Below are 18,799 nucleotides of genomic sequence, written 5' to 3' on the forward strand. Positions count from 1 at the left end.
TTTTTCCTTTCATCCGGTGACTCCCATACACCTCCTGTGGAAAGAAAGAGAAACTTCATGTGGTGTAAAGTTTATGAATATTGGTATATTAATCTCCCACAGTCAGCAGCCATTTCTGCCCCTAACCTTCTCATTTCCTTCTAAATTCCAAGTCAACTAACCCAAGATGACAAAATAAAGCTCATGTGCTATGGAGATCTTCAATTTTAAACTGAACCAGTAGTTTTATCCGTTTCTCCCAGGGTGAATTACAAGGGGGGACTGATGGGGAGGTTGTGGGGGAGAAGGGCACGCTGTAAGAGAGGGGCAGCCATTCATACACATAGCAGAAGGTCCGAAGAGAGGTGGCCAGCCAGTTGGAGAAAAAGGCAATCCAACATTAACAAGAAACCTGAGTTCTTTCCGCCTGTCTAACACCATAGAGGTCAATTTTCAAAGGAAAAGAGAATGATTTTACCTTTTACCTTTTCCCTGTGCTCAGATTTCCTGATGGGTGGCCAAGCGGAAAAGGGTGGCTGGGCAGAACTTGGGAGGAGGGGAGAGCTGCCCACTGCCCCTCCACCACTCTGGCACCTTAGGCAATGGCCGAGGGCCACCTAGTGGATGTGCCACCCCTGCACCGGCTGATTCTTCTGCCTAAGTGTGGTTGCCCACTGACAGACTGCAATTCTCATGTGAGCTGGCTGGTGGCCTTAAAGTGCCAACCCCAGTTGTCAAAGGAAGAAGAGGGAAAAGGCCAGAGAGGGAAGAACTCCTCATTGTGGTCTAGTAACACCAGATGCCACAGAGTAAATCTCTCATTCCCTGTGGGAAAAATAAGGGACAGTGTGGTTGTTTTGCCATTCCTGGCAAAAGCGCACAGAAAAAAATGGGAATGAACCAAGTTAAGTGCTGTTCACAAGGCAAGAGTACCGAGCTTTCGTGCCTGGAAACACATTCCAAAGTCTTGGCTGGGAGTCTTGTCCTGTGACAGACTGCATGGTACTGGCTGATCCGTAGCATGTGGCAATTTAGAGGGACAACAGCATTTCCCTGTGAGAAGGGGCAGCCCTTCTTGGGAGGGAGGGGGGGACTTATCTTCTGAGTGGAGCTCTGCTTTGAGAAGGCCATCAAACACAAGCATCACAGAGAACAGAGATACACCAGCACCCGACTGGGTGAGGCATAACTGGCCACAGGAAGAAGGTAATTGGAATAGTCAGGGGTCATTTTGTAGAAAAAGAACTGCAGGAACTCATTAGCATAACTCATTAGCATTTGCCACACCCCCTGACATCAGCAGAAGTGTGTCAGAAGGCAACCCCCACCCCTCAGGCCCCTTTCTCCAAAAAAATCTCCAGGTAGTTCCTGAAAATAAAGCTAAATGAACTCAAAGCAGCTTACCCTCCTCTACAGACCCAGCCCTAGCAGCTCTACTTGCATGGACGCAACCACTCACTTACTCACTAGTCATGAATTAAAATAAAGCAGAATGAATTCAAAGCAGCTTACCCTCCTTTGGAAAGCCAGCTGCAGTAGTCCGTCTTGCACTCACTCACACACACACACATGAGTCACGAATGAAAATAAAGCAGCAGAATGAATTGAAGCAGCTTACTCTCCTTTGGAGATCCAGGCCCAGTAGCCCATCTAGCACTTACTCACTCCTCTCTCTCTTTCTCTTTCTCTCTCTCACGAGTCATGAATGAAACTAAAGCAGCAGAATGAATTGAAGCAGCTTACCCTCCTCCTTTGGAGATCCAGGCCCAGTAGCCCAGCTTGCACTCTCTCTCTCTCTCTCTCTCTCTCTCTCTCTCTCTCTCACGAGTCATGAATGAAACTAAAGTAGCAGAATGAATTGAAGCAGCTTACCCTCCTTTGAAGAGGAGGCAGAGGGGAGGAAAAGAAATCACGTGGGCGGGGCCAAAATCCACGTGACTTCTTTTTAGCTCTACAGGAAAGCTGTTCTGGCGCATTCCCTCTCCAAATGAGCCCTGGGGATAGTTTTAATCTGAACAAAATAGGAATCAGTAAGTTAAATTCTCCTCTCACTATGCTATGCTCTGCATGATAAGCCACTCCCTTTCTAAAATGGGTGACCCTGTGTCCTCCTCCCCCTAGCTCTCTGCTAGCTCATGTGGATTCTAATAATATGAAGCAGAAAGCAGACAGCAAACCTCTTAGAGGCAAATGGAGGCAGCTCTGAGAAACAAGGAAGGGGACTGAGTGGGTGAAAGCTGGAAAGACGTGAACTCCTTGCTGAGGTCCAGCAACCTGAGAACAAAGCCAGAAGCAGAAATCTTGCTTTCCTCTCTCCCCCGCGCCTGAGCCAGATTGGCCAAGGATCCTGGAGATTTTTTGCCTTCCTCTGGGGATAGAGCAGGGGTCACTGAGGGAGGTGATGAGGGGGGATTGCTGTGAATTTCCTGCCTTGTGTGGGGGACTGGACTTGATGACCCTTGGGGGTCCCTTCCAGCTGTTTGTGTATAGAATCTTTGGTTCCATTCTAAGCCTTTACTATTACATGATTCGTTCAAATGGAGGCAACATTTCCCCTATATTTCTAGCCATATCCATGACACCCAGGACATCCTGTTTTTCCCCAAGTATTTTAAACTGCAACCAGGATCCACCCCTTCTGCTTAGCAACTGATTGCGTGTTGTCTGAAGCAGACATTCGGGAAGCTGATTTGGCACTCCAGGAAATGTGCAGAAGAGGGTCTTGCAGAGAGGGAATGTGGGTGAAGGGCGGGGGGTGGGGGGGAGCCTGGCTGGCCCAGAGCTAGTCCAGATGTAGCTCAGACTGAGTGAATAGGGGCCCTTGGTGGGAGGCGGGACTGCTTCTCCCTTCAGAGGCGAGAGAAAATTGCCAGCTGCAAGACAAGGTGATCGGGAAGTGAACTGTTGCTTTTCAGGCTGGGTTCTCTTTTGGAATATAAATGGGGCACCTTGTTTCCCCCCCCCCCTCTTACTTTCTTCCTGTACTTAACTGCTAAGGAAAGGGTTTGGAGCTAAAGCCTTTGGGGGGACCCCTGCTCCTTTATCACACTGGAAAAGAGGGAATGGGAGGGAATCTCCAATTTGTGGGGCACCCTTCTTATGATGGGAGGAGAAACTGATAAAGTTTGGGGAGGGGGCGGAAAACTGATGTAAAACAGCTCCAAGAAGCCTGCATTTTGTTCTCTGTTCTAACCTTGTTCCCTGAGAAAGCTTTCCCATCTTCTCTTGGCTGTTTCACAAATCTCTCAGATTACCACTGAGTGAAGGTTAGTCAAAGAGGTCCTAACTGCACACACCAAAAAAAAACATGGTTTATCCCACCCTTCTTGGAGGGATTCAAAATAATCTACCTGCCCTCTGAAAGGATGAGCTCCTTTGTTTTTAACAGCAGCCTGGCACACAGGAATTCAGCAAGCAAGGCTCTCTGAGATACAGACAAAACTTGCTAAACCTGCTAAAATCCAGTTTTTCCAAGTTTGTTCTTCAAGGTTCTGGCCCACAGTTTTCCTGCCTGTGTCCTCCATGCCTAAGACTACACTGATGTAAAAAGAACGAACGGAGTGGAATGACCCCAAGGCATCCCTTTGTCCACCTCTCCAATGCAAACAGAAGACCATAAAAGGCCTCAGAGCATGGAAATATTTTTTCATAAATGTACAGTAAGGGACCTATACAAATACAACTATTATTATGGTTGTTATTTAAAATGCTGGCTTCCTTGGCTGCTCTGAAAGGCTCATGAAGAGGCCCTGTTGACATCCCATACATGTTCCTTCTAGTTTACAAACCAACATTTTAACTTACAAACGAACACTGAGAGCCTCCACTGGAAGAGCCCCAAGAGAGTCTTTCTAAGAAGGAGCCGTTTCTGCCCGTGAATTAAGGGAAAGGGCAGCCTTACCCAGAGAGGCCACAGCCTGACGATTGGCCTCCGTGACTTCCCTGTGAAGGCGTCTTTGGTCCGGATCCAGCAGAGCCCATTCCTCCTCCGTGAAATGCACAGACACCTCCTCGAAGGTCACCGGAGCCTGAAGAGAGAAGAGAAAGGAGTGGACAGCTCAGACCCAGGGAGGGAGGGGTGGGGGTACAGGGAGACCCCCAGATTCATGCCTTGCAGTCCCCCACTTACCCGATCTGGCCACACAGAAACCACTTTCTGTCTTTCGCAAAGAGATGGCAAAGAACAGGTCACTTCTTTCAAGGCCCCGCCTGGAAGGAGCAAAAAAAGTAACTGGAAGACATTCTAAACTTTCCAAGTCTTTAGTATTTCTGTTCCTGGCATTGGGGGGGAAATGATTCCTCTCTTGGTTCATACACACAACTCCATATATTTGCAACATGTAGTCTTGCCACAGTTATAGCATTAAAAAATTATGGCCCATTTCTCCAATGGTGCAAAAATTGACAGAAGGAAGAAGGAAGAACTCTAAAATGCAAGAAACAGGCAGTTCTAAACTCAAGGACTGAATTGCAGCTCCCAGAACCTCTTGGCATGTGGGCAAGATTGGCACATACGGAAAAAGGCAGCCTTGCAACAGGTGAAGTACCACTGCCCACTTTGCTGGGAGGCGCACCCTCTGTCCATCTCCCAGGGCAGCTCATCAAGGCTGTGTCAGTCTCATAACCAGGCCCAAACTGGTGTGGAAGGGATCTACACAACTGGCCGCATCCTGGAAAGCCTGAAGCTGTCCAGCCACCACCTGTTCAATCCCCTTGGCCAAGAATGCAACATTTCAGACCAGTGGAGTGAGAACTCCTAAAACCAGGGCAGGGGTCTTTCTTTCTTTGATTATTTTTATTTTTATTATTAAATTTATAGCCTGCTCTCCCCACAAGCGGGCTCAGAACGTGTAGCATCGAGTAACAAAACCACATTAAAACAAGTCAGTACAAGAAGGCAGCGACTCTGCACGGCAGCCCATATTGCCAGAACCAACCCAATACAGCCCAGGGGGTGGGAGATGGTATAAAACCATAGGACAACAGGGGGGGGAGGGTTACAATCCCCCCCCTCAAAAGGAGCTCCCTTATGCCCCAACCTCCCCATAAGCGGGCTCCAGGCGGATCACAACAAGGATAAAACAACATGGTATAAACACGCCCCAATAACAGCCATATGCCTGATGGAACATCTCTGTCTTACAGGATGATAAACCTTGCTGGGTCTTACTTTTGACAGAGTTCCACCACGCTGGTGCCATGACGGAAAAGGCCCTGGCCCTGGTGGAAGCCAGGTGAGCATCCTTAGGGCCAGGGACCACCAGCACTTGTTTATTGTCTGACCTAACCACCCTCTAGAGAACGCACGGTGAGAGGCGGTCCCGCAGATTGTCAGCTTCAATCTTTTTTAGCTAAACCAGTATTAACATGCGAGAGGTCTTGCATATTTTGGACTGAAAAAGTATCCCCAAATGAAGAGAGCAAAGGATGCAACACAAACCAAGCTATAAAATTGGTAGATTTATTCAGATCAACTTGCATAGGTTACAGAGAAAACTTTCAAAAATCATATTGCAGTGTTCTAGCACGCCAGACTGTGACGTTATATGGAAACAGGAGTAGCATAGCTAAAAAGATGCTAAAAAGCATGATGAGGTATCTGACCAATCCTGAAGATGCCTCAAGAGGTCCGTATTGGTGAGGAGGGAGAGAGAGCTTCACCTTTTCTTCTGAGTCTAAAAAGGAAAGGGAGAGACAGGAGGAAGAGTGTATTCCTTCCTCCTCTCTTCTCATGGATTCTGCCATTTCCAATGCTCAATTTTATGTTTCTTTTAGTAGTTTCTCCCCTCTCTTCCGCCAATAAGATTTCTCAGAGTCATCTCTGGCAAGGAAACCACCTAAAAATCATACAGTCTGCAAAACAGCTGGGTCACCTCGACTCCCAAGTATTTACCATCATTGCTCAAATTATGACAACATGACACTGAGAGATCTCTGTCTTTTGGTGCTACACCTCTGAAGATGCCAGCCACAGCTGCTGGCGAAACGTCAGGAACTACAATGCCAAGACCACGGCAATACAGCCCGGAAAACCCACAACAACCATCTTTCTCCGGCCGTGAAAGCCTTCGACAATACATATGACAACATGCATCAACAAAAATCCCCTGGGTTATTCTGACCCATTCCAACCATACTCATTGTACCACGTAATTGTTCAAAGGTTCATTTAGGCTCCATTTTGTTTGGTTCAGTATGTCCTAAGTTCCTTATAACTATGTGATTATAGCTATATAAATAATGATATATATATATGGTAACTGCCAAGTTATCCGGTGTAAATTGTTCTTAGTAGCTTATGTGTATGCATGTACTATGTATTGTTTAGCAAAAGCAATCGTATAATATGCTGTCAGGAGGATTATACTGTTGAATATAGGCCTACTTGCATTATAGATAGACAGTTGTTTTTCAGAGTTGTTTTACAGAGAGAGAGAGAGAGAAAGGAACTTTAGCTCACGTTCAGTCCCTCTATCTATTTCCTCTTAACTGCAAGTGTGTGCGCAAGTCTTTCTGTATGAGAAACAGATGATTTGGTACATTAATCACTAATTTTAGTGGTTTGAATTTTAAGAGTCCAGCAGAAAAGAAAACTTTTAAAACTGTGGCTTGACTTTTTTCACCCGATGTTCCCACAAATATGTCCAAGCCGTTCTGGGCAGTTATCAAAACACTGACCTCTCAAATTATTTGCTTCCCTCGGTCCACAGGCTATAAGCAAACAATACACTGTTTTCCGACCAAAGGGCACAGCATTCTGGATCAGTGGAAGAAAACACATTTTGTGTCTGAGGCGTAGCTTTTCATTAAAATGGTGTTTTTGTGATCAAAGATGGCTTCAAGATTGATAGGTACAGGAATGCAACAAGATAAGCTGGTCTTCATAAATGGGCACACCACAGCCTCTTTCAAGGCTGAGGCGACCACGCCCTCCCTCTCAGGCCCGTCCTGACAGATTTAATTAGCCAGATTTAATTTAAAACTGGATGATTCAGCCCCCTGCCACATCTGAACCTGTCTCTGCTAATGCAGAGTCCACATTGGAAGGGATGCTGAGCAAAATGGGCACGGTTGGGCCACCGGGCAGTTAATTTCCTCCTTCAGGCCAGATCCCAACAGGCCTCACACCACCTGGAACAGCTCCACTGGCCTCCACTGCACAGATCAAATGGTGGATTAAAAGAGTTCTTTGCTGCCATTCCCTCCAGAGAGGAGGCTTCACAATGAGCATTTCCCCTCTCCCTTGTCGTGTCACAGTCCAGACCCCTCAGTAAAGCTAGTGGCTGCCTGGGGGTGCCTAGGTGGGATTGTGTTGAGTGCTTGGGTCATTTCCTCATTCCAGAGGTCAACCAAGGTATGGCCAGCCAACCAAACTGGCAGGAAAATCCCCCAGGGCCATCTGAAAACCAGTTGGATCCACCCAGCGACAGGGGCAGATTACCTTAACTGATCTCCTGCCCCTTCAGTGTCCCTGTAAGCCTAAAGCCCAGCCAGTGGTGATCTGCCAACACACATACCCCACCTTCAGATCACCTTCCCCCTGCCCAGAGCAAGACACCAGATCAAGAGTCTGCCCTGTGCAGGATGTGGGGCCTCTTATTACCTGAGACAGGACTGTGGTTGTCATGGAAATCAAGAAATCCTGAACTGTAACCAACCGGGGACCCTTAGAATGGAGGCCAAAGTCCCCCAGAGCAACCAGCCTCAGTTACTAGGCCGTAAGGTCTCCTCAAGGCTTATAATTTTATTGCCATTCTTTTTGGCCCAATTTCTAACATTATTTGCATCAACTGTCCGTTTTTGAGTGTGGAGGCAGCTTTGTTCTCAACTTCTTTCCTACTGGCACCAGAGGGGAAGGGAGTAGGAAATGTTTTTCTTGTGTTTTCTCCCATACATAGAGTGGATTCTCACAACATTATTATGGGCACATTATAAATCCCTACAACAATCCCTTCATCTGCAACCACAGACCTACTGGCATTTTTACAAAGTCGTTAACCAGGCAGTTACCCTTCACCCTTACATGTGTGTAATATAAATGAAAAAGGGGTATCGCCTAAGCCACTGCTCGTTCAATTATTTTACACTAAAAACTGATTCTAGGCTTCCACTTCCCCAAATGGATTTTTCTATACTGAGAAGCTGGAGTGAGCATCTTTCCCACACTGTCTCAGGGAATAAAAGCAACCCACCTACCCACGAGGAAGACAACCAGTGGGAACAAAGACCCCTCTGATCTTACCGGGAAAAGCTGCTTCGTGGTAACGCTTCTGTGTGATCTTTTGCTGCATCTGAAACAGAAATGGGGGTCCCAAAAAGGGGAGACTGTTGAGAAAGGGAACAGGAAAAAGACTTGGGGGAGATCTAAAAATGTTGGGGCAGCCTGTACAGATTTTGAGGGTATCCTTGATCATATCTTGTGCCCCACGTATTACCCAGATGGATCCTCCCTCTCACCTGCTGGTCCCGATTCTTGGCACCTGCCTGGCTCAGGAGGAAGCCTTCTGCCAGGGCCACCGCCTGGGAACTGGTCTCCGGCCCGCATTCCCTGACCCAGCTCTCTATCTCTGGGGGCAGGACGGCCAGGAGTTGCTCCAAGACCACCAGGTCCAAGATCTCCTTCTTGCTGTGGCCTTCTGGCTTCAGCCACTGGTGGCAAAGATGGTGGAGGCGGCTGCAGACCTCTCGGGGCCCTTCGGCCTCCTGGTAGCGGAAGTGCCTGAATTGCTGGCGCAGCACATCTGAAGGGAGAAAATCCTCTCCCAGGCCCTTCTGCACTCTTCCTTCCCTTCTGTTCTCAGCCTTGGTAGCACCACGGCCTTTTCTTGCTTCTCGACCGACTGATCCTGGCTCTCCCTTCATCGTCCCTTCCAGCCTCCACCTGGACCAGCCAATCACCATCCTCCTCTGCCGGATTCTTCTATAAAGGCAAGTGCCAGATGGATGACCTCCTGCAAAGAGAGGATATTTGCTGGAAAGATATATCTGGACACCTGCCTCTAAAGAGCTGACCTTTGACTCAAGGAAGCTCATGGAATGCCCCGGATCAAAAGTGTTCATAAAGAAGAAGCCAGACAAGGTGAAGAGGAGCTTCATCACAGCAAGCAGAGAGGCTGTACTCTGCCCAATAAAAGCAAGGCTAAACCAAGAACTAAAGATTTCTGCAGCATTCAGAAGCCAGAGAACATTACGGGGCGCCAAGAGTGGGATGCGTATTTGCAAAATAGTTGCAAAGTTAGAACGAGCGGCCCAGAAGCAGGATGGCACAACTGGAGCAGGTTACAACAGGGGTTTGGCTAATTCATGGAAGCCAGCGGAGCCATGGAGGAGACAGAGAAGAGGGAAGGGGCCCTAATTTGGAACCTTGCAGGGCAGTTAGGGTGCCTCCTGCCATACTTTGGGGGTTCCCTGTCGGGCTATAGACCTGATCTCTGATGCCATGCTTTAAGAGTGCTATTGTGTAGCTTGTGTATCAAACCGGCCTGAGAAACCTTAACTGTTGTTACAAGAAGGAATGCAGTTATCAACGTTGCTACAGAGATGCAGCCCGCTGGTCGGAGAAAGACACAAGAACTCTGTTTACGTTTACTTTTCCTGCTTTCACTGCATAGATGGCAAAATAGAGTTTAGCTATGGGGGGACACGACCTGAGTTCGATCCTGGCAGAAGCCGAGTTCAGGTAGCTGACTCAAGATTGACTCAGCCTTTCATCCTTCTGAGGTTGGTAAAACGAGTATCCGGTTTCCTGGGGGCAAAGTGTAATGAATGGGGAAGGCAATGGCACAGAGTTGCTGTATCTTTCTCTGACCAACTCTTCACGTCTCCATAGCATAGCAACATTGATAACTGCATTCCTTCTCACAGCTTCTCACAGCAACATGTAAGGTTTCTCAGGCAGGTTTGATACACAGGTTCCAATAGCACTCTTAAAGTACATCAGAGATCAGGTCTACAGCCCGACAGGGAACCCCCAATCCCCCAAAACATGGCAGAAGTCACCCTGACATTTGTTGCTGAAATCCGGCAAACTGTGGCCCAACCCACGGATTTATTTTATATCTATTCACTATCAGAAGAATTGCCATTCTATATTTTCATACTACTCGGTTTTAAATTCATAATTTTAAATTCTTCATTACAACAAGCTTTTTAAGCCCCCTCGGTCAGATTCTTCAATATACAGGAAAGCAAAGCCAGGCAAAGATCCTTTGAGTTCTGCGGATGATTTGAGGAACGGAAGTCCAAGAAATGACTTCCCAGGGCTTGCAAGGCATCGGATGGCCGCAGGAGTCCATGAACTCAAGAGGAGGGGCCGATTCCCAAAAGCCAAAGATCTGACCTTAGCAAAGGCAGAACAGAGTGAAGAGGGGAACCCTCCAAAAATCCAAGTTTGCTATTCCAGAACTGCAAGAAGAAAAAAAAAACAGGAAGGGCCTGTGGGAGCAGGGCTGCGTGACAGCAACGCAAGTATTTGGAAAAGACTTATGGGACTGCCTCTCCCCCCATGTCCCATCATGGCAGCTTCACTCATCTGAACAGGGCCTTCTGCCAGGGCCACCCTGAAAAGGAGCCAAATCAACTGCTGCCCACACAGGTGCCTTCTCTGTGGTGGCCCCTTCCTTGTGGAATGGCCTGCCTGCGGTGGTCAGGAAAGCTCCCATTCTCATGGCTTTCCACAAACTATGCAAGGCTGAATTATTCAGGAGGGCTTTTTACCCAGATTGCAGGTTGATGTCATAAGAAATGGATCAGAGAGATGCTCTGGAAAAGGCTGGGACTATAGACTATTCTACTGGGTACTGATTAGTAACACTGATATGCTCCTATTGGGCATTTCCATGTCAATTAATATGTTCATGTCAGACTATTTAGGTTTTGTTTCAGCAGGGTTTCATCTTTATATTCATATTGATGCATGCTTTCCAATCTCTGCAGTCCCACCCTGTTGTATTATTTATTGAATGTCCAAATTATTGATCGTATTGGCTCACGCTGTCCAATCCCCCTTGAGCCTCAACGAGAAAGATGGACTATAAATAACGTCAGGAAGATTAAAATAAACAGACGCCAAAAGAGAGCCCCCCTTGCTAGAGTCTGCAGACAGCAGCAGGCTGCAAAGAAAATATGGCGGAAGGGGCTTGCCTTATTCCTAGAACTCAGCCCCATCTCCGGAGAAGAGGAGCTTCCAGAGAGCATTGCATTCCTTACCTCTTTTGCAAAAAGTCCTCAGGCTTTGCCTCCTCTTCCCTTGGCCCAGCCACACCGCAGGAACTCGACAGGCTACTGGGACCCCGGGACAGGAAGTGACTGTCCCAGTCATGTGGCTTCCCCACTTCTGGCCCCTCTAGGAATGGAGAATCTTTCCCTTTAACCCTTCAGTAGACTCTCTCTTTCACTCTGCCAAAGAGTGCATTTTGCCATTGAAACATCCCCCACTTTGGGGCGCCACAAGAGTGCAAATATTTAATTCCAGAGCAAAGGTCCTCATGCATCCTAAGGAATTTTACAACGGGCCCCCCCAAAACTCATGTGGCTGTGGACATGTTGAGGGAGACAGTATGAGTGAAAATCCTGGGGGGCGAAGACGCTTGAGGCTCCGTGCCCGGGACCCACGTTTTTGCTCAATGCTGGGGAAGCACAGCAAGAGATATGTGATTTTTGTGGTGCTTCGTCTTGACCACGGTACGAGGCACGGGATCACGGTGGTTTAGTTTAGTGTCAGCGAAAAAATAATGTGATTTCAGGAGGATCCATGCCTTGGAGCCCTGTCTTGCCCCAACCCTTGAGGAGAGGCCAGGCAGGGGGGGCGGACCTGAGGGGCTGCAATGGGACAGCCTGGCTCCAGATGGTGGGGGGGGGACTCCATCCCTTGACTGGGCACCCCCACAGTGTCCCTTTGCATCATGGTAAACAGCCTCCCTGTGCATAGAAATCTAGCCCTGCAGGGAGAGAGTCTCTGCCCTCCGTCTGTGCTGGTGGGAATCAGGCCAGAGACTGGCGTCTTCCAGGCGTGCTAGATGGGGGCCTGGTCTCTTTCTTTCAATCTGCACCTGGTGCTCCTGACCCTGAAAAGATCCTGCCACTCTGGTTCATCATCTCTGGGGGGTTGGGAGAAACCCCCCACTTCCCACACCCCCCAGAGGGGTAGAAAAGCAGCCCATCACTTAGAGGAACAGGATTTCCAAAGGGGCAATTCTGGGAATTCTGTAGGCCCCACACAGTGCCTCAATTTTCCAAAAAGCAAAGGGCAGGGCTGTGTGTTTGGGGGAGCCTGATTTAGAGTGACGGAAAGGCATTCCAAGACTAGGTTGGAAAGAAGCGGAGAGGGCAGGAATGGGGGGGGGCTCTCCTCTCCCGCTCAAATCTCCCACACTTTCTGCTGCCCCCAGCCTTGACCCATCCCCAGTCCAAAAGGGCAAGCAGCTCCCTTTCCTCTTCATGGACCCTGCAGGTCTTCATTCCCCATTTCTTCTTTGGTGACTTCTTTGGCTTTGCACAAAGCAGCTCTTTCTGATGCATGGAGGGGGGGTGCCTGGGGGATGGGGCTCTTCCCCAGAATTAAAAGATCCCCTTCCTTTCTTTCTGCTTTTGGTCTTGCATAACCCCCTTCCCTTCCCCCCTCCTTCAAAGCCCCTCTGAGCTCACCCAATCTCCCTCCCCAGCCACTGAAGAATTAGCCAGGGAAAAGCCAGGAGGGGGCAAGAAATGGCTCCCCCTGTACTACAGGAATACCTGATTAGCAGATACGAAGAAAGGCATTCCCCAATAGAGATGTGCTCATTTTAGAGTCCTTCCTTCCAATTAATTCCCGATTCTATTTACTGATTTCCAATTCTATTTGCTCAGGAAGGCCTGCTTTGCAGGGTTATGCTGTTTATGCACAGCTGCTTTGGGGGAACCCTGATGGAGCATTTCTCCCCGAAAGTTAAAATGGTCCACTATGGAGGTTCGTGGACCCAACTGAATTCTAGGACCCTGGGGGGGGTGTATTTTCAGGACTGAAAGCGCCTGCTCTGTAGAACACGCAGTGGGAGCTTGGAACGTGAAGCCCATGAAGCCAGAAAACAGCCTTCCAGGGTTCGCTTTTCAGATATCTACAGCGAAGGATCAAGCGTTGCTGGGAAATGGGCACTGAGGAACTGAGTTCAACTTAAATTATGGTAATCCTGGTCGTTATCATTTAAACGAGGCACTTTTGTTTTTAGCTTGCTCAGAGGAATCAAGTTACAACAACTTAACACCAAATTGATTATCCAGCCCTACTACCATTAACCACACAGAGCTGCTGGTGTGAAAAGGCCTGTAAAATCATTTTTCTTCACAACGGACTTCTCTTTCTTTTTGTAACATCCCATCTGAGAAGGAGTTCTGCAGAACTCAAAAGCTCTTGCACGGTTAGGTAAAGGTAAAAGTGCAAGCACCGAGTCATTACTGACCCATGGGGAGACGTCGCATCACGACATTTTCTTGGCAGACTTTTTATGGGGTGGTTTGCCATCGCCTTCCCCAGTCATCTACACTTTACCCCCAGGAAACTGGGGACTCATTTTACTGACCTCGGAAGGCTGGAAGGCTGAGTCAGTCTTGAGTCGGCTACCTGAACCTGGCTTCCACCAGGATTGAACTCAGGTCATGAGCAGGGCTTGGACTGCAGTACTGCAGTTTACCACTCTGCACCACGGGGCTCTTCTTATTTTGGTTAGTCAAAATAAACAAGTATTTGTTTGTGGTCTGACTTTCTCACTGAGAGCCAAGGCAGATTACACAGTGCAAGTTCAGATGATTGACAGCTAGGATGTTCCATGAGCAGGTACGATAGGGTATGGGTTGCAGAAAGTTGGACACCATCATAAATCCAAACAGAGATGAAACAAAAGATGAAACACTGCTGAGACAAAGCAGAAAAAGAATGACAGGCGACATCTTTAAGGACACAGAAATGCACATTAACAGGCAGTACCAGCAGAACTGCCTATAGCCCCTGTCCCGTTACCGAGACATCTCTCTGTGCCATTTCTTACAGCACAGCCATATAATTTGGGGAGAAAGCTGTTGTCCGGGAGTGGCTACTCCGCACCTCCCGGACATACCCAGCTGGCCCTCCGTGGGCTCCACGTAGGACGTCGGAGGGGCAACGAAGCCCGATGAAATAACATGGCCTGCCATGGAGACTGCCGAAGTGGGGGCAGGGCCACCTGCAGAAGCAGCGGCAGGGCCGGCAGGACCCCACCAGGCATTGCAGCCCTCCGGGGATGCTGCAGAGGCCACAGAGGCTGAGCCCGGGGAGACAGCATGGACCTCCAGGGGGCACCGCTGAGGACATGGATGTGGCGACGAAGACCAGCAAGGCAACATGGCCCTCTAAAGACGACACAGAGGCCACAGCAGGGCCCGTCAAGGTGGTGCGACTGTCTGGGGCCACCGTAGAGGCCTCAGCCACGGCGGAGAGGCCCCGAGAAGGAGGCACGTCTTGAGGAGAGGCCACAGAAAGCCCCAGACGCCTTCCACAAAGCAGAGAGACTTCTGGGCCCAACAGGAGCAGCCTGTCAGGAAAGGAACTTGAGCCTTAAAAAATGCATTGCCACGAGCTGACTTTAGGAGCTGGTGAAGGCAGCTCTACAGGCTTGAGAGGGGCTTCAGCAGGCAAATTGCCTGCACCTGCGTGAATGTGGCACGACTTGTGTGTTATCACGCTTCTCTCTTTTCACAAGTTTCTCAAGGCAGTCATTGTTAAGTGGTGGTTTGCCCTGATTGGCTGAATTCGCTTTAAGGTGTGAGTGTTTCCAGCTAGGGAGGTGCGGCTCTTCTTGCTATTGACGCTGCCCGACTATCGCTTGATCTGAACATCGCAAGGCCAGCTATACTGCTACGGAGCCTGTTGGTGAGGCCAACCTGTGAGAGTATTAGTCAGCTAATGTAAGTGTTTCAGTTATGTTAGCTCTTAGTAAGGATTTGTTATTTTGTAGATGCTTGCAAAACCTGAGTTGCTTAGAATAAAAAATATTTTTTTTCTTTGTGTGCCTTGGTTCACTGTCTCTAGTGCCATAAGCTGTGTTACACTGGGTGCGCTCACATCTATGGACACAGCCTTGGTCCTGACGGCAGGGGCGGGGCGGGGCGGGGCAGAGAGACGTTGGCTCAACAGCGTGGCCCGAGCAGAAGGGTGAGCCCAGCAAGTCCCACCTTGCTGGCTGGCCTTAGGTGGCCAGGGAGGGGCCAAGGGCAGGGCAAGCCCAACGGGAGTCCCAGATAGGCCAGTGGCCCTGGCAGTCACCAGAAAGGAGCAAAGCCTGGGGGAGACAAGGGAGGTCTATAAAAGAGAGTCCACCCAGGGAGCCAGTGAGGAGTAGTTGGAAGAAAGGACGAGGGGGGGAGAGACCCAGACCCAGACCCGGGAAAGAGAGAAGGTAAGCCTAGCCAGCCCAACGGTGGGAGAGAAGGTGCAAGGGTGTAGTAAAACCCCTCCTACCACCATTTCTGAGGCCTCCCCTAGGCTGGGTTTGACACCTAGGCCAACCTGGAGGGCAACCCCCCCCAGGCTCTGAGGACCCCGACAGCCGTCCTGAATCATTCAACTTTGCGTAGTCTGCGGGAAGCCAGCCGTGTTGGTACTTTCCTGACCTCCTCAGGCAGGCCATTCCCTAATGCAGCCACTGATAGTATTTATTTATACTGTATTGATTGAATTTGTATCTAGGTGTAATTCGCCTCGAGTCTCAGTGAGGAAGGTGGATGATACACGTAGCCTAGCACGTGTATAGGCTGCTATAGACTTTGCCCGTTCTGCCCAGATGAATGGCAGAATACTAGGGCAGAGCATAGGGCAAGATGCCATCCAGATATGTGGGGCAAGGCCACCAAGGGCTTTGTATGTGTCAGTCAAAACCTTGAATTGAGCCCAATAACTGATGGGTAGCCTGTGGAATGACTCTAGTTATATGGATCATGCTTGGGCAGGACAGGGGGCGGGATTACAAACCAACTTGCCCTTTTTACGTTACTCTAAAGCAATCTTCCTCTTCCTTATCTTCGTCTGGAGTTCCACATGGAACCCCTCCAGTCTTTGAACCACATCGGCTTCACTTTGGATGCCTCCAGCTATTATTATTAAAGAGAGGCAGTTTGGTGCAGTGGTTAAGAGCGCCAGGACGCTAATCTGGAGAGCTAGGTTTTCATTCCCCACTCCTCCACTTGAAGCCAGCAGGGTCAGTCACAGCTCTCTCGGAGCTCTCTCAGCCCCACTCACCTCACAGGGTGATTGTTGGGGGGATAATAATAACACACTTTGTAAACTGCTCTGAGTTTGGCGTTAAATTGTCCTGAAGGGCAGTATATAAATTATCTTCTGTCCCTGCAGCCCCCTCACCATGTTCTGAAGAGAAGCAGAGATGAGGTTTCCTGAGGAAACTCTCAGCCTAAATCTTACGGATGGCCGTCCATGTTTCCCCTCAGCTATCTAATCTAATCAGGCTATTCAGCGAACTTGATAGACTTCCTGCCTGATACTTACCAGGTCATCAAGAAATATTTTTACCTTCAGCCCATCCCAAATTGCTATGAGGGGAGGTGGGAGACACAGAATCTTTACACCATTTCAGGGGTGCCGGTGTCTGTCTGTAGATTTCACATTATTATCATCTGAGCCAGCATTTGCCATTTACTCCTCCACCATCAAGTCACTTTTTCAGGTTTTATATTTTACTCGGTTCCCACTTGTATCCTAACAACAACCCTGTGAGTTAGGTGAGAGAGAGAGAGAGTGATTGTCCAAAGGTCACCCATGGTTGAGTGGAGATTGGAACCCACTCCCATCTCTATTCCACACTGCTTCCGCCCCCTTCATTTCTCTGCGTCGCACTTTCCTCCCCACCCCCACATTCCCCCATGATCTTGGGGCTCCCCCTTCACGCAAAAGCAAACTGAACAGGCAGAGCTGCCTGGGATGGCAGGTGTGGGAAAGACAAAGACTGCTTCCCCACTGGGGGTGGGTGTCTGGGAGAACACTTTAATTTTCTGGGACGTTCCATGGCTGACCTAAAAGGAGCAGTCCTCAAACAGAGAAACTTCAAGGGGAGATTACAGTGAGATTGCTGAAACTGAGTTCATTCACAAGTTCAGAATAATGGATCCTCACGGCTGAACAGAGACCTAGGATTCTTGTTTCACTACAGATGCTTATTTCTGCTCCAATCAAGCTGCTTTATACCTTCACATCCTGATGCCCTCTCCTGTGCCCCCCCACCTACCTTTAGGTGGGTTATAAAGGCGCAAGGATCCCCATTCCTACTTGTGTCTGAGGAAGGGAGCGCTGACTCTCCAAAGCTTAAACCCTGAAAACCTTTTTGGCCTCTTAGGGGCCACTGGACTCAAATCCTGATGGTAAGAGTTATTTTATTAATGAAATCATTAATGTACTATAGGTGTATGTTGGATATCCACAGCTAAAATCACAGGCCTGTCTTATTGAGATTTTTCCTGATAAGATAGATGTTGTAAGTTCGGGTGATGGTATCAGAGCCGTATTTCAGACCAACTCTGACTGGAAGAAGGGGGAAAGTATCTGACACTTCATGGGAAAGAAGCAGAGGGGTAGAGATAAAAGGTTGACAGGCAGGGGGGGGGGGGAGGAGCAAGAATTGCATAAGAGCAGCTAGAAGTGTTCTTCCAAGGAGGTGTCATGGTCATTTATGACAAATTATGGATACAACTGGAAAAAGATATGGTGAAGTGGAATAGACTAATGGTTGTTGTGGGTTTTCCGGGCTGTATTGCCGTGGTCTTGGCATTGTAGTTCCTGACGTTTCGCCAGCAGCTGTGGCTGGCATCTTCAGAGGTGTAGCACCAAAAGACAGAGATCTCTCAGTGTCACAGTGTGGAAAAGATGTAGGTCATTTGTATCTACTCAGGAGGGGTGGGGTTGAGCTGAGTCATCCTGTAAGAGTTTCCCAGGGTGTGGAATGCTAATGGCGGGAGGCTTCACTGTATCCTGAGGAGGTTCTTTTGCATATGGATTGGTACTTGATGTGCTAATCTTCTCTGCAGGGCTATTGTCAAGGATAGAATGTTTTGTTAGCCTGGTGTTTTTCAGAACTGGCAACCATGCTCGGTTCATTCTTAAGGTTTCTTCTTTCCTGTTGAAGTTTTGCTTGTGCTTGTGAATTTCAATGGCTTCCCTGTGCAGTCTGACAAAGTAGTTGGAAGTGTTGTCCAGTATTTTGGTGTCCTGGAATAAGATACTGTGCCCTGTTTGAGTTAGGCTATGTTCAGCCACTGCTGATTTTTCAGGTTGTCCAAGTCTGCAGTGTCTTTCATGTTCTTTTATTCTTGTCTGGATGCTACGCTTTGTGGTCCCGATGTAAACTTGTCCACAGCTGCAGGGTATACGGTATACTCCTGCAGAGGTTAGGGGGTCTCTGCTGTCTTTTGCTGATCGTAGCATCTGTTGTATTTTTCGGGTGGGTCTGAATACTGCTTGAAGGTTATGCTTTTCCATAAGCTTTCCCATTTGATCAGTAATTCCTTTGATATATGGCAAAAACACTTTTCCTGTGGGAGACTGTTTTTCTTTGGTTGTTTGCTTCATCCTGGGTTTGATTGCTCTTCGGATTTCATTTCTGGAGTAGCCATTTGCCTGAAGTGCGTGGTTTAGATGATTCATTTCCTCATTGAGAAAGTGCGGCTCACATATCCGTCTTGCACGATCCACTAATGTTTTCATTATGCCTCTTTTCTGTCGGGGATGGTGATTGGAGTTTTTGTGTAGGTACCGATCAGTGTGAGTTGGTTTCCTGTAGACCTTGTGACCTAACTGAAAGTTTGC

At 48.5% G+C, this 18,799-nt stretch overlaps 1 protein-coding gene across 1 annotated transcript in view; it reads right to left on the minus strand.

The window, feature by feature from the left end:
• LOC129329123 (zinc finger protein 345-like) overlaps window positions 1-18,799 on the minus strand; it is a 70,998-nt gene that overhangs the window by 2,209 nt on the left and 49,990 nt on the right. Inside the window, exon 7 of the mRNA XM_054978554.1 lies at window positions 9,764-9,770. Within this exon, the coding sequence (XP_054834529.1) occupies window positions 9,764-9,770 (7 nt within the window). The remainder of the gene's footprint in view (window positions 1-9,763; window positions 9,771-18,799) is intronic.

This window comes from Eublepharis macularius, chromosome 4, assembly GCF_028583425.1.
Source record: "Eublepharis macularius isolate TG4126 chromosome 4, MPM_Emac_v1.0, whole genome shotgun sequence".
Classification (NCBI taxonomy): Eukaryota; Metazoa; Chordata; class Lepidosauria; order Squamata; family Eublepharidae; genus Eublepharis; species Eublepharis macularius.